A 19118-nucleotide genomic window follows, 5' to 3' on the forward strand; every position below is an offset into this window, starting at 1 on the left:
ATACCTTCTGCCAGAATGTTAAAAGAAAAAAAAAAATCAAAAAAAGCAGTCTGAGTAAATGTTTAAATAGCACCAAAATGCTGTTAATAGATCACAGTATTTTTACAGTTTGTTACAGAAAGCATCCTGCACCTGATGCAACCAATTAACAAATATCACATTTAAGTTTTGCAACTTCATGTCTCCCATATACAAGTGAAAGAGTTTATGGATCCTGGAGAGAGGGGTTGAGAGAATGTGGTGTATCTCTGGTCAGTTCTTTCCTGCTTTTTTCAGCTGCTGCACCCTGCTGGTACTTCTGAAAGTGCTTTGAGCCAAGACTGGAGTCATTTTTATCATACCAAGAGAAATGTGAGGCATGTTAAGATAGCGGTCTGATTCCAGACTGGTCTTCTGCAATGGAGGCTCATTTTTCAAATGGTCTTCATCACACACTCCTACACATACAGAAAGAGTAAACAGATCACTTATAACACGGAGACACTATAAATGTCACTGTAAGAGTATCAATCCAGCATTTAAAGAACATTCTACAGGTGACCTGTTCATTGATTGTTTCCCTCTGCATTTGCCATATTTTAGAATGACCTGATTTTTTGCTTTTTCACATTTTTGTTCCCTTAGTGTCTCTCACAGCTCTCTTAAAACAAGCATGACCATCACCCATCTGACTGTCATTGCTATTATATCACATACCACAAGGTGGCAGTGCAGTTCTGTCAGATTTTTCACCAAATAGCCTAATCCAACAGGTCCACTCTGTGGTCAGGCTTTTGTAACAAAAACAGGTAATGCTTTAAAAACCTTTATTTCTTGATTAGACAAAGAACTAAAGCTAGTGTATACAATAAAACAATAAAAACCATTCATAACACACTGCAATGTGGAGTTTAAGTCCACCTGATTCACGTGAACAAAGTGATGGACTTTCTCAAGGAAAAAAAATAATAAAATAAATAAATTAAATAAGAAAAGTCCATTTCAACATGATATCTGTAACCGCAGTTTATTTAGTAATAAGGACAAGTACTGGAGCCTTCTTGTTTTCAAGCTTCTGCTGCAGAATCAATCCACAGGAGGGCAAATGAAGTGGGAATTACAGGAAAACTGATGTTTAAAAACAGACATTCAATGCAAGGTCCCGATTTAAAACAAGCATTAAAAAAGACGTACATTCTGCAAAAAGACTGCCAAAGAAAAGGTTTCTCAGGTGAACTATTGTCTGGTTACAGATGACTTAACAATAATAATAATAATGATAATACACATCTACAAGAGATTCATGTGGTATTTACTGGGTTAGAGGAGAATTCCTAAAGGAAAAAAATGTATGCAGAATATCACAACACTTTTCCTTGTGGCCATAATTTAAGTCCATTGTTTTAATTGAGAGCATTACAGCGTTCAAAATATTTAACAGGACAAAAAAAAAAAGGCAGATTCTTGTTAAACGTAAGATGTAACATTCCCATCTTTCAACTGGTCCGTAAGCTTTCTCAGAAGGGTAGAATGAAAGGTGAAGAGAAATCCTCGTATTTTGACTACAGTAACACAGTGAGGATTCAGTCATTCAAGTTTTCTCGCCTCAGTTTCTACAGTTTATTTACGACTTGATATTCTGGAATCAAAAATGTTTCCAACTGATGCATACTGATGAAGAAGTCTATAAAAAAAAAAAAAAAGTCAGTTGAGAGTTCAGTATTTCTGAAGCAGCATAGCTTTATAATACAAAGTAAAAATGTTAGGTCCAATTCAACATCCCTAAACAGATTTCTACTTGGAGGAAAGCGAGTCTAGGAGATTGCTAGGGCTGGAGCTGTTGGTGTTCTCCTGTAGAATTCCTGTGGCTTCGTGTTCTAGAATGTTTGATGGGGTGAGAGGCTCCAGCTGTGAGGTGTTCTGTTCACAGATGTCCGAGCTCACAGTCTCCGTGTTGTCACTTTTACTCAGAAACTCATCGAATCTTGCCTCATCTGCTTTCGTCTCTTCTTTGGAAGGACTGGAGGGTTCTCCAGCCCCTGACGGTGAGGGGGTACCGCTGGGAGATTCTTCAGACAAACCGTTCTTGGGTTTGTTTTGTGAAGACTCTGGGTTCTCTTTGTTCTGGTCTGTTTGAACCTGGCTCTCCTCAGCAGGACAGCTGGTGTTAGATGCCGCTGTTTCGTCCAAATCTTGTGTTGTGTTCTCTTCGCTTCTTTCGCTACTTTTACTTTCGGGCGCCGGCTCGTTGATTTCGCTATCCTCAGGATCAGATTTGGCGGGGAGACCTTCTGCGGGGAGCTCTTTGGCTTCAGATGAACTATGTTATGGAGGAAACACGATAAGGTGATACAAATGTCACGGAGAAAGAAACACGCTTCATCCTTGTTTTAGCGAATAAAAAGATGACGTTTAACAAATAATAACATGAAAGTGGGGCTTACCTACTAGGAGTATTGAGATCTTCAGTCAAACCTTCCAATTCAATCTATTGGAAACAGTAAATTATATATGGTAGTGAATATCTTTAAAAAACATTAAAGATATACGTGAAACGTTTTGCATTTCTCAAAAATGAATAAAAAGAGAAGAAGAGAAGAGTAACATACCTTCTGATCATCATTTCCATCTTTATTCTCATCAGTGTCACAGCTGAGAAAGAAGACAGAGGACAGTCATTACATCTATGCTTTTATAAAACATTGTCTTTCAAAAAAAAAAAACCCAAAACACTTTTCTACATATGCCACAAAGAGACCGCATTCATAATTAATAGCACCTGCATTATTAGACTCACATTACAAATTAAGCAGAACAGGAAAACAGGCTAAAATGCCCCAAGCGTGTGGAACACTAGAACTCTGGGTCTCAGGACAGATGCTGGTGTGGTCCCCACAGGGGATGCGCATCCTTCAGGGGAGAAACTCGTCACATCCAGCACAGGTTCCTATTAAAACCCCCTCTTGTACAATTTTACAGTGGCTTCTGAGGACCTGTCGGTTCTGTGCATTAATTAAGCTGTATTTTCCTGCATTAATTAAGGCCAGATCCTCAATCTTCGTTTACAAAGGTCTTGTGGAAACCACTTCGTCTACATCTCAATTACACTAATGAAACTATGATGAAGGCTTTTTCTCAATGAACAATAAGCCTAAGCAATTGCTAGGTCACAGAGTTTGTACACACATATGCATTTCATCCTTATTTGTCATTTCTTTAATTGGACGAGGGAGGTAAACTGCTCGCTCGATTTTTTTTTTGTTTGTTTTTATGACTCTAACCTCTGCGTATAATGAAGCACAAATAGCTGGCGGTGTCATTAAACTCGCATTGATCACGAAGTTTCCAGCGCGAGCGAGAAGGGTGGGGTAACTACCTCATTAAACTTCAAAGCAACAATGTCAACTTCATGCTAAATGCAAAAGTATGCCTACTATTAAAAACAGGGCCACATCAACTGCTTATACTCTCCAAAATACTTTTACGAAAGGTTGGGTCTCATTTTAAGGAGTGAGTTTGAATGGCTGTTTTACATAAAGCTCTTGAAAAATGGACATAAGGGAGTCATTTTGAAATCAAATCTATTCTAAAGTGCAACATACTTTTAAAACTTCTGTCAGTTACACTTTTGTTATGACCAGATGCCTAAATCAGCTGTAATCATAGTCTGATAATTTAGCAAACCTTTACACATTGTAACTGTAAGAGAACTCTCACAGGCCGTGCATGAGAACAAAACCACTCACCTTATAGGTTCTTCTTCACACTTATTTCCTAAAGGGCAAGCAGGAGAACAAAAAAAAAACACGAAGAAAGATATTTTTGAGACTGCAAAACCCTAGATTTTATTACAGTAAAATGAGTTTTAAAATAAAATGTCCCCTTGTACCTTTCTCAAAGATGATTTGACAGTTGTGGTTTGGCCTGTCAATCAAATGTTTGGTCATGAGGTCACTGTTTTGGAAGTCCACCAGGAAGTCACAATTGAGACAAACCAACGTTATGTTCCTGTAAGCAAATAGCAAAACTTGAACACAAAGGAATCAAGAGATACCCGTTTCAAACAGGTAGCTTTTTTTTTTTTTTTTAGGAGTTGACAAATATCAGAAGCATTGCTGTTTTCTCAAAATCAGTTTGCAATCACCGCAGGTAGATCTAATCAGTTTAACTTCCCCAGTTCATATTCAATTACAGATCTATAGACCAAATTTAATTCAAGTCCCTGATCCCCACTGGAATTAATAAATTCATTCATGAACTGACCTACATTCTGCTCTGCAGGTTTTTAGGACAATCTCTTTTATCAGTTACTCATCAGGACATTAATCAGGCGAGATCATTTCAAAGTCTATCAACTGTTATCACCTCATTAAGTAGTTCAAACAAAAGCACTAACACTCACTGTCCTTCAGCAAACATATTTGAGTTCTCCAGATCTAGAGCCAAGGAGTAATTTACGCATGAGGACTGTCTTTAATTTTTCAAGTTTTCAAGACTGCTATCTTAAAACAATTCCAGAGAGTAGGTTTGATCTATTCTTTTGGCTCTGTTAGCCGAGTTTCCAGATTTTGACAATTAACATCATAGTCTAGAAAAAAAACTGGAGAAAATAGTGTTGAGATTTGGACCCACTAAAAGCACAGTTAAGAGAAGATGAAAGATGGATACATTTCCACTTTAAGTCGCATCTTTCTCTATATTCAGCAGAAATTCCAGAACGGACACCTACTGTAGTCCAGACTGAAGAGTCTTCGCTTTGCGGAATCGTTTTTTCGACACCAAGCTATGAAACCTAGAAAAGCACAGAAGACATATCCTGTCATTTGTTGCTGTACATCACTATGTCCATCTGAACGCTGATGCTGAGACTGCTTAGTAGGATAAGCACTCCTTTATTACCTGATCATATGCTGGGCGTAAGATTTCTGACAGCTAGTACGGTATTTGCAGGCCCCACATTTCAGCTGGATGGGGAAGTGGGCAAAGGGGTCTTTGACTTCACTGGAACATTCTACACAGATGTGCGTTCCAGACGCGAATCTACAGGTGAACACGTTCTCGTGAGGGTAGTTGCAATACATATTAGGTGGTGTGAAAATGCTATTTCCATTACTAAAAGGACATTCCATGGAAAATTAAGAGATTTTTTTTTTTTTTTTTTGCTTACCTCCATATTTGTCAAAAACGTTATTTTTGGTTTTTGCATCCATGCCTCACAAAGGAGTCAACTGCTGAAAAAAGGTGTTAGCCTCTCCAAAACTGACTAGGCACAATAAACAGAAGACTCCATCAAAAAAATCCATCCGACGGTTCATCCCATATCACTAAATGTCAGCAGGAGAGCCCACACGGATGCAAAAACCAAAATCATTTATGTGGCGGAGGTAGAGAACAAAAAGTGAATACCATGTCATTTTTTTAGTGGACTATATATATATATTCTCCATATCATTAAATATAAACATCATATTTAATGATTTATAAAGCAAACAAAAACTTAAAAAAAAAAAAAATGCACTAAATGTACTGTGTGGAATGTACTAAATGAATAAGTACACACTTGAGCATTTTGAGAGCGTAGTTGTGGGTCTGTGAGCCACGTTTGGTTTGTGTTGAGTTTCTGCTCTTCCCTCCTGTGGGACTTTGTGAGCCGCTTGATTTGGGTTTGACTGGAGTTGTGGGAGCTTTTGCCGCTGGTTTAGTGCTGGGACAAGAGGGTGCAACGACTGTTGTAATGGGTAAACTGGAAGACACTGGTGAACCACCTGTGAGCGATGCTCGAATCGTCACCTGAGGGTACAAAGAATGTGTGTAGAATTGCATGAGACACAGAATTGCATGAAACGTGTGTACAATGCTTTCTAGAATATTTATGTTCTTTTACTGGTTAACTGCTAATGATGAACTGCCAATCTGTCAAACCTTGGTTCCAGGCGGAAGCCCCTCAAGACATTTGGGTTTTTTAAAAGTACGGTGAAAGGCAGTTTTGTGCTCCACCTTCTCCTTGTAGGTAAGAAAGTTCAATCTGCATTTCCCACACCGATGAATGCCTTTTTTCTGCAGTGAGATTACAAAAACATCAGGGCAAATACAGTCTGCACAATGATTGGTTGAGTTTACTACGTTCAATCAATCCCTGAAAATTGTCATGTAGTCCCAAAAACAGTACGTGAACGTACACCCATAATAAGACACTGTTAACGTGCAACAAATGTAGCACGTAATGTGAACTGCTTCAGGGACACCGCCCCCCCCCTCCCCCATTACAATATAAGTGATAGCTTTCTTTCCCTCCACGTAAACAGATTTCAGTGTATGTTTGTGTACGTTTCTGCTTCTTGTAAACATATGCAAAAAGCAAACATATCATGATTGCAGTAAACAAATGTACGTATACAATCATTTTTAAATTCCTGATGGATTTCGAAGCCATTTTCCGGCGGAGGTCGGTCGTGAGGGATTAACTGTTAGATTGATGTGGATAGAGTGGTAAAAGTTGGCCTAAACAGACTGAATTATTACAGAATAAGCGGGAGCGTAGACTAAATGCGTCTGCTCCATGTTCGCGGCCGACCGGAAGTCCCCATACCATCATTTTTATTCTAGGATGTATTTTTACACGTTAAACACCATTTACATCTAGTATCTTTATTTCTCATTGAAAGACAAATGAGTCCTTGTTAGCTTCAGCAGCCAGACGGGCTTTAAGTTGGAGTTGTGGACTGATTTGGCTGGTCTGGTTTCGTTTTGCCTGAAAAGGCCCCCCTAAGGCCCATGAAAGGAATCAGCCTTAGCTGTCAGCCTGTTATGTATTGCACCAAGGTGTTCAACAGACAACCAAATCAATCCAACCACGCAGTCAGAGCCAATAGGGCACCTCACAAGCCAATTCTACATTCTGCTGACTTCAGATCAGCTAAGCCTTGAGCTCTCAGTGCCCCAGACAGAGACAGATGAAAGTTTTCACTCGTCTCAGCAGCTTAAAACTGACTCCCCTGACCGCACTGGCTCAGACTCAATTCCTCTCCCTCTTCAAACGCATTAAAACATAAGCAGGTAACACGCATACGCTCTCAAAACTTAACGGGTCAGCATCAGCACCAAATCCACCGACTCGGATAGAAAGAGCCCGGGTCCCCGCCCCGCCCGCTTTTCTCACCTGATGTCGCATGTAGTGCTGCATGTACATGTGTCCGCTGCGCAGGACCTTCAGACAGAACGGACAGAGCAGGTCTTTAGTGTTTTCGTGTACGCTGCGGAAATGCGTCTCCACGTCGGTAAAGAAAGACGACCTATAATTGCAGACCTGAGAGGAGAGAAACCATGAGTGACGGGTGAGACGCGGCGTGAGTTTTGGAAGTGGCTGTGAGAGAGAGGCTGGCGTAGGGGGTATGTTACCTGGCATACGTAGGGCATCTCTCCAGGTTTGTGGTTGTCTCTCATGTGTTCCAGAAGCACTTGTTCAGATTCAAAGGCCAACTCGCAGATCTTACAATTAGCTAGAAAAAAAAAGACATACCATTTTATCACTGGCATTTTTCTACTCACACTTAAATTCCTTTGTACATGTTAATCTTCAGGATTAGTCCAACAGCAAAAGGTGGGGTACAAAATAAAACAGGATCCAATGTAATAATCACAGATGTATAATAGTTTGAAATAAGAATGACACTGTCAGTATCTGAGAAAATCTGATTAGAAAAGTGCGAATTCGCCTCGAGTCCAAACACAGAGCAGCGTGGCTGCGGCTTAGATGAAACTGGGTGGGTTGCGTAATGAGTTGGCGTACTGGTGGATTCGTAGGGGCTGTGGGCGCTCTCTATGTGGCACTGCAGCTGGAAGGGTGTGGAGTACTGCCGATAGCAGTGCTGGCAGGTCGTGTGGCTCTCCCAGCTCTCACTGTTCTGCTTCTCCAACTCTAGATGATGCTTCATATGATTCATAAACCTGGACGGAGGGGGTGGGGTGGTGTAGGGGTGAGGGAGGAAGGAAAAGTGAACGAGAGAGAGGGGAAAAGAACAGATGGAGAAATGAGAAACCATAAGAGCAGAACATTAGGGACACCTGCAACCTGTGGCATGAATGCCAATCTGTGAGAAAGGGGCTTGCAGGCAGAAACAGGAGGCATCTCGAAGAGGAGGGGTGGGGGGGAAACTGGGTCTAACCTAAGCGGGGAGGCCGTCAACAAGTGCATGCGAACTTGGCAGTTGAACTTTGTTGTGTGAGAAGGTAAATGCTAAAAGACTGCCATTCATACAGCTAAACCACAACCACTTCTAAGTTTGGTAACAAAAGGAAGCCTTCACTGCTGCTTTGAGGTTTAGAAAAGATTCTTAAATTAGACACGTGCCACTCTGACTGAACAAAACATTAGATAACTGCAGACTGTCATACCGGCAGATTCTTTTTTTAGAAACAGGCTTTCCTGTATGCGTTCCCTGCAAAATGTTTGTAGTTAAGTGAATTTCCGCAATGCAAGTTTAAGTCAATTAATAAAACATAAGCACGGGGTGAACAAATATATAAGTACGCAGAAAAATATCCATCATCTGTAATAACACGTGCGCAAAGGCAAGAAAAAAAGATGCCACGAATAAAGGAAATGGATGCATTTCATTTTCACAGCCATTCACGAACCAAAAAAAAAAAAAAAAAAAAAACCCATCGCACTTAATGTAATGAGCTAAATTACAATTTAAAAAAAAAACAAAACTCACACACGCTTTTAAACAGTGCGTGGCCTTGAGCGTGCACCCACGCCGCATTTGGGTTCCCAAAGGTTTTAAAAAGATAAATTAGCAAGCATTCTCCTTGCCCTTCACTTTCTAAGCATGCATAATAGCCATTATAATACCAGCAATTACACACAGTTTTTTTTGTTTTGCTTAATGACAAGGTGCTTCTAAGGCTACTTCCAACATCCCTGCCTAAGTCTGCCTTCAATGCCCTGAGAAACAACAACCCATTTTTCAGTTAGCGCTTTCTGCTACCTCAGCTCCCCTAATGGAGATTTTTATGCGGGTGAACCGTGACCCCAGCTGCCACGCGCAGGGTGCTATCCAAACGTGTCTAGCCATTAAAAGGAGCTTACAGAGGCGTTTCTAACACTGTTCCAGAGTGAAGTTATTTAATCAAACGAACAGCTCTTACACTACCCAAAACTATCCACCATTCTTCATCTCAGGCCCCAGGAGGCTGAGACGGAGACTGGGAATGTTATCCATCTGAAGGGGGGGGGGGGCGTGAAACGACCGCTCTCTTTTCCTGCTGGATAACGGCTCTACTCTGCCCACCTCGGACAGATAGCGAGCCGGCTCGGTTCCGAGAGCAAACCTTTTGCTTTCGGCTCAACCTGGCCCTCTAAACACAACACCGCTCGGCTCGACCAAAGGAAACTTTTAGGGCTGGTCTCCCACACGAACATTAAGAGTATTCCAGGACAAAACCACAAATTGAATGGAGGATCCATTTTGTCTTGTACTAGCCTTAATCCTTGTCGGGGGGGAAAAAAAAAACACTTTAAGTGCAGAGACCAGCTCAGCGGAATTCGTACAGAAGCCGAGTGCTTGTAATTCCATCCTCTAAGCTCTTCTCTGGTGGGGCACTGGTATGAGAAGGATATATGATAACGTTTAAAACTTGACTGCAATTTCTATATCTGTGAGTAATCTCATGATGCTATAAAAGAGGATTGTGTTCGCATTATAAAAACAAAATTCATCCAAATGCATCTATTTCTGTGCCGTTTCTGTACTTCGGTCTATTTTAAGCACCAAATTCCAGGAATTCAATACTCCATTACAAATGTGAACATAAAACAACAATAACAACAACAACAAATCACTTTTACAGTTCTGTGTTACCCAATAAGAACTACAGTTTCAACATCTGGATTTCAGTGAAACGGGTCAGTAACACCGGTCCCTCTGAGAGCTTTTAACAATTATCCCGCTGTCCAAGTTTGGACGAAGTACCTGATGTTGTTCTTGAGGATTTTTAAACAGCTGTTGCATTTGAAGGTGGTGCTGGTCTTCTGCTCCTGGCTCGATGGTTTATTCCCCTCAAATTTCCCATAGTAGAAGTCCGACACCAGCATGATGAGTTTTCCTGTCTCATGATCGTACATTCTGGATGGTGCTGCTGGTCTGTCTGACTTTGATGTTGATGGGAAGACACTCTCTATCAAGTGAGGGCAGCACAGCTAAAAGACATTTGAAAGGAACATTACTGATTGAGAACATAACCGTAGAGCCTTACTCAATCCTCAGGGCGGAGATGAATGGTTAACATTGTTCTTCGACAGTTCAGTTACAGCTTCAAAGCATATAGATGTTTTCATTGTATGTTTGTTCCAATGCTCCCCATAGCATCCTGTTTTCATTAATCCTAAAAATGCTCCACACAACAGATGTTTATTCTTAGAGATGTCAGTAAAATCTCGACATAGGCACTTATTTCTAGAATAACAGAAGCAAGCTTACCCTCATGTGACTTTTTAACGGATCCTGGAGGAGGAACTGGACTTGACATTTTGGACATCTTTTCCTAAATGGTGTTCCGTTCTCTACTAAATAATAAGTGTGGATAAAAACAGCAGTGACTCAACAGGTTTGTTAATGTATAAATGTTTCTTTTTAAATGATTTTTAAATAACAAGTTGGGAGGAAGCATACCCATACTGATCTTGACTCTTTTGGGAGCGTTGTTTTGAGAATCAGGTGGAGTGCGTTTCACTGCCCCATTATCTACACCCAAAACACAGAATTCCCACAACACACGCTCTTAAAAAGTTTTCACCGAGCATACAAAACACACACACAAAGACAAAAAGGCTAAAATGAGTGTGCTCACCTCTGTTGCCAATAGCTGGTTGTGAAGAGGATATCGGTTTGGGCATGGAGACTGGAGTGATGTTTGATTTGGTTTGGGTGATTTGAGGGGGGACTATTTGAATGGACTTGCGAATAGGACTGGAAAGAACTGGAGCAGGCATGTCTGGAGGTCCCTGTACATTCGATAGAGTCACCACGTTATTTTGGATGAGCTGGACTTGAGGTCTGTGAATGACTCCAGGTACCGGCTTGGGTGGCGTGACCTGTTGAAGCACCTGTTGACCAGCTGCTTTCAAAAAAAAAAAAAAAAAAAAGAAAGAGGAGTGGGAAATTAGGAGACTTATAACTAGCTCAGTTCAAATAATTCAATGCCATCATTATCCCTGGGAATATATATTTGTTTTGTGTAATTATGCGATGGACATGATCAGAAAACTGCATAATGAAACAGCTTCCATGTTTGATAGATCCTTTTTAACGACATGTAGCTGAAACAATTTGCATATAGAATTACGCGCCGTCGGTTATCAACACTTTGATTAAAATATGCAATAATTAAGGATGTCACAAATCCCAAAAAACCTAAGATAAAAAAAAAAACAGTGATTCAAAACTTTTTTTTTTTGCCCAACTTCCCTTCACTGAAATGTTCTGGTGTATCTATACCTGGCAGCACAGTTATAGATGTCCCTGGTGGGTACTGTGAGCCGAGGGAGTTGATGAATGCGGAGTTGTTGGACACCTGTGGCGAAGCCACTATGTAACCCTTAAAAAAAACAACACCACCACACATTTTCAAAACAAATCACAATCACATTGATCATATTAATTTGTGTTACTTGCTTACAACTCCACAGTCCATGATACCTGGTTGTTGATGATGATAGGCTGCGGAGACATTGGGGTTAGTGTGCGGGATCCGGTTTGCTGGGATCCAGACTGAGAGGAAACTGGAATGAGAACTGAATTGGTGACAGGTTGGGATGCCCCTCTGAGAGTGAGCTGGGGAACTGTGGAGAATTTGGTCAGGTTTGGCTGCGGGTGGCTTGGGGTGATTTGGACTGGCTTCTGAGGGGATGTCATTGTAGATGCAACAGCCCTTTGAATTTGCACAGGTGGCCTCACATTCTGCTGGTTCCGCTGGTTTGCAGGAACTGAAAACGTCATCATCATCATCAGAAAGATTTGCAATGACAAAACAACACAATGATACCAATAAACTCTTAAGAAAACAAGTTACATTAATTAGATGAACTCCTCAGAAATATGTGCCCCCCCACAAAGTATCCGAATATCATATGTAGAGATAGTTGCAAGCAACCTAACCTCATGACTTGAGAGAGTGTGGCTGTAGACACTGAGACTCAACACTAGCAACAGCCTCATAGAGAAGTGAAAGAAATCTGAGAACAGTATAGGCCTAGCAGCAGTAACAGGACTATAAATGTTTGACATTCAGAACAGTGTGGCTGGAGGGACAGCTGAGTGCCTGAGTCACCTTAGGCAGATGTATTCTTCAGATTTGCACCATTCTGTCGTTCATCTTAACAGAACACACAAAAACATCTGAACTATTTTGACACATCAGTAAGTGACAGAGAGAAATCAAAAGATGATCTTTACTTGGTCTGGAGTTAGGAGCAGGTTTGGAGCTGCGAATTTCTCCAACAAATATTGGTTCATCGTCGTCATCATCGTCATCATCAATCAAATTGATTTCAGGGATTCTCCTTTGCCACGGCTCCAACTCCTCTTCCTCACACTCCATAAAAAGCTCAGACATTGTGAGGCCTAGCATACAAGATGAAATAATTCTGGGTGAAAAACCATGAGCAATAAACTCTCTGTCACAAATCTAGGATGGAATAGTAGCTTCAAACTGGCAATTCAATGAAGGGCACTTAAGTTCCAGAGCAAGATTACTGCCCACTGCTTTCACCTGTCAAGTTCCAGCAACTATAATTCTGTGAGACTCATTTAACAGTGATGCCATGTCATAACCTATCAAATCAGTAAGTACGGATCTGTACATTAGTTCGGCACTATCTGATGTGGATGATGCTGCGTGCGTGGACTAATCTGGAAACAAAGGACATTGGCCACAGTGCATCACTAAAGACCAGGCGAATAGCTTACCTGTATATGAATGAGCTTGGCTGATCGGCTACTATGACACCATGGACACATAGCAGTAAATAATCAAGCAAACCTATGTCTTTCAACGACAGCACTGTTCTGAAAAATACTTGTAAGCATATCATTTTGCCGCCCGGTAGTTTACCTAAACAATTACAAGGAGGTAATATTAGCTATCGCTAGCCTACAAGCTAGGAAAGAGCATTGTGAATTCCTGTTCGCTAGCGAAGCTTAAGCAATGCACCAAAGATAGCGTAATGACTCCCTGCTGTCATTACAGAACGAATAAAAGCACAACAACGCGAATGCAATGATAAAGACTAAGCACGTCGCTTAGCTTTAGCATATCATGCTTCATTATAACTCTAGCTTTGCTAACCTAGGTTGGCTGACTAGCTGCTTCTGAGTTTAGCTAACCCAGCTAACCTAACTTAGCATAGTGTCTAACTAGAGGCAACAAATATGACGTCAAATAAGGACCAGGGGTGCAAGACACTGTTAATACCTTATCGATTCTGATGGGTTATCACGGCGTATTCGTAAATGATTGCAGCGAGTTCTTTCATTTAATCTTACCTTGCCGAAATTAAAATTATTTAGTTTCAAGAATCATCAGAAGAAGCTGCCCCGCTACAAGAACCTCTCATTACGTCGTGACGTGAAATCCCGATGATCCATGGGTAATTTCATGGATGCAAAGTTGATGTAACAAATAACACTTTCTGATAGTCGCCTTCGTCTTTTTTAATTGTAAGCTATTATTTAAAAATTGCTAAATACCTATAAATAATGATAACAGATGCTGAGACCTAACCCGTATGATGAAAATAACTAACGAGATGACTAATGAGATGATTATGGTCTCTCACCGACCTTTACCAACCTTTCTACATAGATATTTCAAGGTACATGACTGTTCTGTAGGATCTGGAACAACAAAACAAAACAAAAAAACAGTCCCTGTCTTGTTCCTAGAAATTAATTAGTAGAAATGCTTAAGTTTAGAATGAGACTTATATCACGCAAAAATTATCTGTTGCCTTATTTCTCTCCTATAAGAGATTCATTATGATACTACACACACGCATAAGACAATCGATGAACCCCAAGGCAACATAGGCCCTAATATGTACATTTAGTAAAATGTGTTGCAGTGAAATTTGGAAATTGATATTAACTAAGTTAAAAAGTAAAGTTAAAGACCGGGTTAAGGATCAATTTGTATTGATGCGACACTGTAAAAACACAAGGACTCAACAGTGTCCATAACTTGTACTTCCATAACTTGCACACGATAGCTGGAGAACGAAAATCCACTTGTAAAGTACACATAAACAACTGTGACCGTTAATAAGCACAATTCATTAAGAACAGCAACGTCTAGAACATTAACAAGGATTGTTATGAGTGTATAATTGTTTGAAATAGCACATAACATTCTTGTTTTTCTTTGTTCCTTTGTTTGTTTCTTTCTAAAACAAAATTTAAAAATATATAAAAAGAAGACCTCAGACATTTCAGTGAATTAAACATTGAAATAAGAAAAATACGTAATCAAATCACGATTAAATAAAAAACATACTTTATTGTTGCCTTTTCAGCTCTTCAGCACAACATATATATTGACTATAATGAGGTGAGGAAAAACACAACAAAAACAAGTCCTCAGACTGTAATCAAATCCACAACTGCCATGGCTCTGGAACGAATCGGACTTCTTAACCACTGTTGACCTGGCCAACAGGTGGCACTCCGAGTTTTATGAAACGAGGATACAGCCTCTATTGTGCTATGGTTTGCACCCAAATAGAAGGAATAAACAGAAGGAACAATTCGACAAACGGAGAAGAGGAAGAAGAAGATGATGATGATGATGATGATGATGATGATGATGAAATGTCCGTTTCAACTGACAAGGATTTTTTGTAATAATAGTTTTTTGTTTGTTTGTTTTTTAAACAAAAACCTGTTGAACTGATATGCAGAAAGTAATGTTCGTATTGTTTGCACACGAACGATGTAATTCTGTCGCTGACAAAGTCACAGTGAGAGACGGGTCTACGGGGAAAGCTTTGGGACCAGAAACTGGAGTGAGAAATGACTAAATGTCAGTGTCACTGTTAATCATAAGTTTTAAGATTCCATATTAACAATCTCAGGCAGCCACTCATAACGGTTTCAACATCACAGACTCTTAACAGAGATAAATGTCGCCTACTTGTTATTATGAAGACATCAGAAACTCCAGCTCCCCCCATCTTGAGCTTTAAAACCATTTTGGTCTAATGTCTTCAGTGTTAAATGTGATACGGCGTGCATTACAGACTGGCATGAAAAAACGGTAACAATGCCAGCTTATTTAGACATAGAAAAGAAAATAAACTTGACATTCAGAGTCGAAGAACAACATAGTGTAAACTATTCTTTTGCCTTGCTTTTTTCCCCTGGTCACTCAGGCGGAGGAAAAATAGTCCCGTTGCATTGTGTTTACAACGGGTAATGTGAAGAAAAATATAATAACGACTCATGCAATCTCCCGCTTTTATGGCGTACTGACACACCATGATATGGCGTAGCAGGCATTAACTACTATATTATGCTCACAGATAACTTTTCCAATCCACTATAATATCACGATCTAAAGTCAATTGTTTTTGCTTAAAAGATGGGCTGAATTTTTTTCCCTATAGATGCTTCTGTGTTGATAACAACGGATAAAGCAGTGAAACTTTTAACTATTAATCACAAAAGATATACAACTGAAATCACCAGGGTTATGTATAATTGGCCATGGTCCTCCTTTCTTTGTAAAGTTGGAGTCATAGCTACTGTATATTCTTAGTCATTGGAGTTTAAGAAGCGTGCAAACTATTGCCTTATGCTCAGAGTTTGGATTATTTGATCTGTTAATATCTAAATACCAGTATATTAATTGTGACAATTAAAATGAATGTATGATAACTTTTCAGTTATCATTCAATGTCTCATCCAAATTATTATTTGCTACACCTCGTTACGTTCTATGATTCAAGCAGTTCTACAAGGCAGTGTCCCCCCGCTATGATCATAAACACAGATCAATCCGCGTTGTGCTCCAGCATTGCGAGGCATCATTTCTTCTGGATCTTGCGGAAGGATACAATTTTGAACGTCATCTATGTGCTTAGGTCATCGCGAAGCAAAAATGTCTGCCTAAGGGAAACTCGCAAGTTACATACAGTGGATTTTTTTGCAAAATACAATAGCATAGATATTGTATTCATTGTCTTTCAGACACGAAAAAGGAAAGCGACGCTACTATTGTCACAACAGACCGCCCTAGTTGGATTTTTGTACAGAAAAAGGTAAAATATTGTAGTGAGTTTAAAAAAGGTTTCGGACTGGGTGAAAGAAGTTGGGATACAAGAAAGACTGGAGCTGGTATGGAGTGAAGGGTCGGCATTTGCTTTATTACTTTTACTTGATGGGCTGTTTTTATACCAAATGTTTCAACAAGTAACTTATTCTTGTGTCGTAATTGTTCAGACATTTCGCTTGGTTTCATACTCTTTCTTTATTGTACACGTGTAACGTCAACACTGATATTCTTATTACATTATCGAAGCTAGCGAACCGAGTTTTCGGACTGAACAACCACTCTCCAATGCAACAAATGTGGCTGTTCTCATATGATTATGAATGAATACTGTTGTTTGTTGACCGTGCCTGATTTGATACATCGTATCACTAAGTCGATGTTAGGAGGAATTAGAAATCCCGTTGAAAAATGATGCTGCGGATCCATGTGTGACAGCCTTCAAGCGCCTTGCCTTTTACAACATTTCCAGGTTTGGTCATTCTAAATAGAGCCTATAGGTCTTCCATTGAAGAGAATATAATATATTGAGTGCCTGTTATTATTTATTTAATATCTGAATTTTTAGTGTATGGGAGCAGAAATAGGCCTTCAGTGTAGCCTAATTTTCGCAACAGAACCAACTTCAGAGATTCAAGGGCCGTACGCCACTAAAGATGTAGCTTTTAAAATTGATGCGAGAATGCTTTCTATAGGTGACAGCGGGCCGTTCGTCTTGACTTAATTGTCACGAGGTGACAGAATTACTGTAAAGTTTTTGTCATTTGAATGGACTCGGAAGACGTGACATTATCATTGGAAGAGCACTTTCCAGCAACTGTCATTGCTAATGGTATGTCAACAAAAATCTATCCTTTCAGGCGGCACTAAAGTCAGATTATTTTGTGTGTGTTTCCTAGATTTAAAGATCGTCAGCATGAACCCTCAACAGCGGATTGCCGCTATTGGAACAGATAAGGAGTTGAGCGACCTTCTGGATTTTAGCGCGGTATGCCTGAATTCGAAAACCTTTTTATTTTGTCAGCATATATATATATATATATATATATATATATATATATATATGTTTTACTGGGTTCTTTTATTTACCTCGAAATTAGAATTAGATTATTTATTCCCCCATGTAAAGCTGTGTTGTTGTTAATGATTTAATATGTGTTAAACCTCAGATCAGCAATTGTTTTTGTCCTCTGTGACAAGACACACATTTGCTTATAGTTTTGTGGCTTTGAATTGAATTCCCCACACAAAGGTCTTTTTAGGCACAAGGTTCAGTAGTCAGATATTAGTTTTCCACTGTGAATTATGGTTGTGCGCAAGTTCACAAAACAAAATCATCTATTCCTCCAGCACCTCTCAGGTGTCAGTTCAGTTAGACATTGCTGATGTTTTTGTATTTGTTGTGTTTGTAGTTGAATATTGTGCCAAGACATTTGCTTTTTTTCCTCCAGATGTTTTCTCCACCTGTAAGCAGTGGAAAAAACAGACCAACCACCCTTGGAAGCAGCCAGTTTACTGCATCAGGTAGGAGCTTCTTTGGGAATTCCCAGATAGGTTTACATGTTCCCTAATTATTAAATTCTGCTTATGCAAGGACATATCTGTCAGTAGTTGACTGATAACTGTGATCTTTTGTGATTCCAAACACATTAAGAGCAGTTTCAGGTTGGGTGGTATGAGGGTTAATTAGGGCCAAACTATGAAGACCCAGGTTCATTCAGCACTTAGGGATCTACTTTTTCTGTTGGTGTAGTGTACTGTAAAACACAGCTGATGTTTGAATCTTGGTGCCTCCACCTGGAATTTTTGGTTAACAGCAGGTCAATAAATGCAGAAATAAAGAGCAGATCTCTTGTCAAATTTGAGGCTCAACTTTTTTATGTCCTCCTATATTGTTTAGAGAGTGGTTTTATTTGTAATTGTTACTCTAAGAACTCAGCTAAAAAAAAATTGGCCTTCATTTCCTTTCTCTTGATGTTTTAAGGATTTTTGGTGTGTGTGTGTGTGTGTGTGTCTGTCTGTCTGTCTGTCTGTCTGTCTGTCTGTCTGTGTGTGTGTGTGTGTGTCTGTGTGTGTATTAAAAAAAGAAAAGAATCAAGGTCACACCAACAGATGATTGCGTTTGAATCTGTACAGTGTGAATGTACAGGGTGTTGTTCTCTCTGTGTTTATATGACAATCTCAGCTTCAGTTTCTTCTTCACAGAACTGTCATACCTCTCATTCTCTCCTTTCTATTCAAGATAAGCTCGCTTTAGTCCAGATCAGTAATGTACTTTCTTTTCCCATCCATCTATCCATCCATCAGTTCATATGTTATTAACTTACACTGCTTTCAGTTGTGAAAATATGAAAAAAAAAGAAAGAGAAAAAAAAAACCTAGAATTTTGGTCAGGCTGAGAGTTCGTTTGCATGCAGTTCCCCCGAGAGAGGAGCTTTCTGCTGATAGGCAAAGGTTTCCTGTGGTCTTGTTAACCCTTAAGACCAATGACGCTCTTGTCCTTCGCTCATCTGAAACTCTTTGTGACCGAGGGATGTACTTTAGTTAGCGTCCTACCCGTTTTAACGCTTCTCTTTTTATGAGGATGGTGTGCATCTTGGTTATTTGCCATTTGTAGGCAGAGCCTGTTTTTACAAGAATTATGTTCTAGGTCACACTGCTACAACATACTATTCTAAAGTGGATCTATTGTTTAAAGTGTAGCTAGGAAAAGACAACAATCAGCCATTATGTCTCTTCTGAGCTTGTTTTATGTTAGGTGACAAAGCCTTCCTTTTGTTACTGTTGTCTACAATCTAAAGGACACACTTTAAGTG

The 19118-nt window shown here is 39.8% G+C and overlaps 2 protein-coding genes across 3 annotated transcripts in view; one reads left to right on the forward strand and one right to left on the reverse strand.

Moving 5' to 3' along the window:
* Positions 1-1709: 1709 nt before the first annotated feature.
* On the reverse strand, positions 1710-13575 carry znf280d (zinc finger protein 280D). The gene is made up of 20 exons (XM_030766198.1): positions 13524-13575; positions 12435-12602; positions 11679-11965; positions 11478-11577; positions 10831-11097; positions 10653-10724; positions 10461-10543; positions 9954-10180; positions 7769-7926; positions 7378-7478; positions 7139-7285; positions 5902-6036; positions 5540-5769; positions 4879-5019; positions 4721-4771; positions 3869-3987; positions 3726-3753; positions 2589-2631; positions 2424-2467; positions 1710-2299 (listed from the first exon to the last, which is right to left on the reverse strand). The coding sequence occupies exons 2-20, from the start codon at positions 12592-12594 to the stop codon at positions 1774-1776; spliced, it is 2919 nt and encodes a 972-aa protein (XP_030622058.1). The 5' UTR covers positions 12595-12602; positions 13524-13575; the 3' UTR covers positions 1710-1773.
* Positions 13576-16147: 2572 nt separating this feature from the next.
* Positions 16148-19118, forward strand: part of tcf12 (transcription factor 12) — an 85035-nt gene continuing 82064 nt past the window's right edge. For both annotated transcript variants that reach the window (XM_030794449.1, XM_030794451.1), the window contains exons 1-3: positions 16148-16291; positions 17202-17290; positions 17754-17826. In XM_030794449.1, the coding sequence (XP_030650309.1) occupies positions 17219-17290; positions 17754-17826 (145 nt within the window). In that variant the 5' untranslated portion in view covers positions 16148-16291; positions 17202-17218. The remainder of the gene's footprint in view (positions 16292-17201; positions 17291-17753; positions 17827-19118) is intronic.

The sequence above is a fragment of the Chanos chanos genome, chromosome 2 (genome assembly GCF_902362185.1).
Source record: "Chanos chanos chromosome 2, fChaCha1.1, whole genome shotgun sequence".
In the NCBI taxonomy this organism is placed as follows: Eukaryota; Metazoa; Chordata; class Actinopteri; order Gonorynchiformes; family Chanidae; genus Chanos; species Chanos chanos.

Bases quoted from the DNA above. Each gene is read 5' to 3' on its own strand.
- znf280d (XM_030766198.1), bottom strand. From the start codon at position 12,594: ATGTCTGAGCTTTTTATGGAGTGTGAGGAAGAGGAGTTGGAGCCGTGG. The intron at 7,286-7,377 runs GTAACATACCCC...CTCTCCTCTCAG, and splicing joins AGATGCCCTACGTATGCCAG to GTCTGCAATTATAGGTCGTC. The intron at 6,037-7,138 runs GTGAGAAAAGCG...ATCTCACTGCAG, and splicing joins AGCACTACATGCGACATCAG to AAAAAAGGCATTCATCGGTG.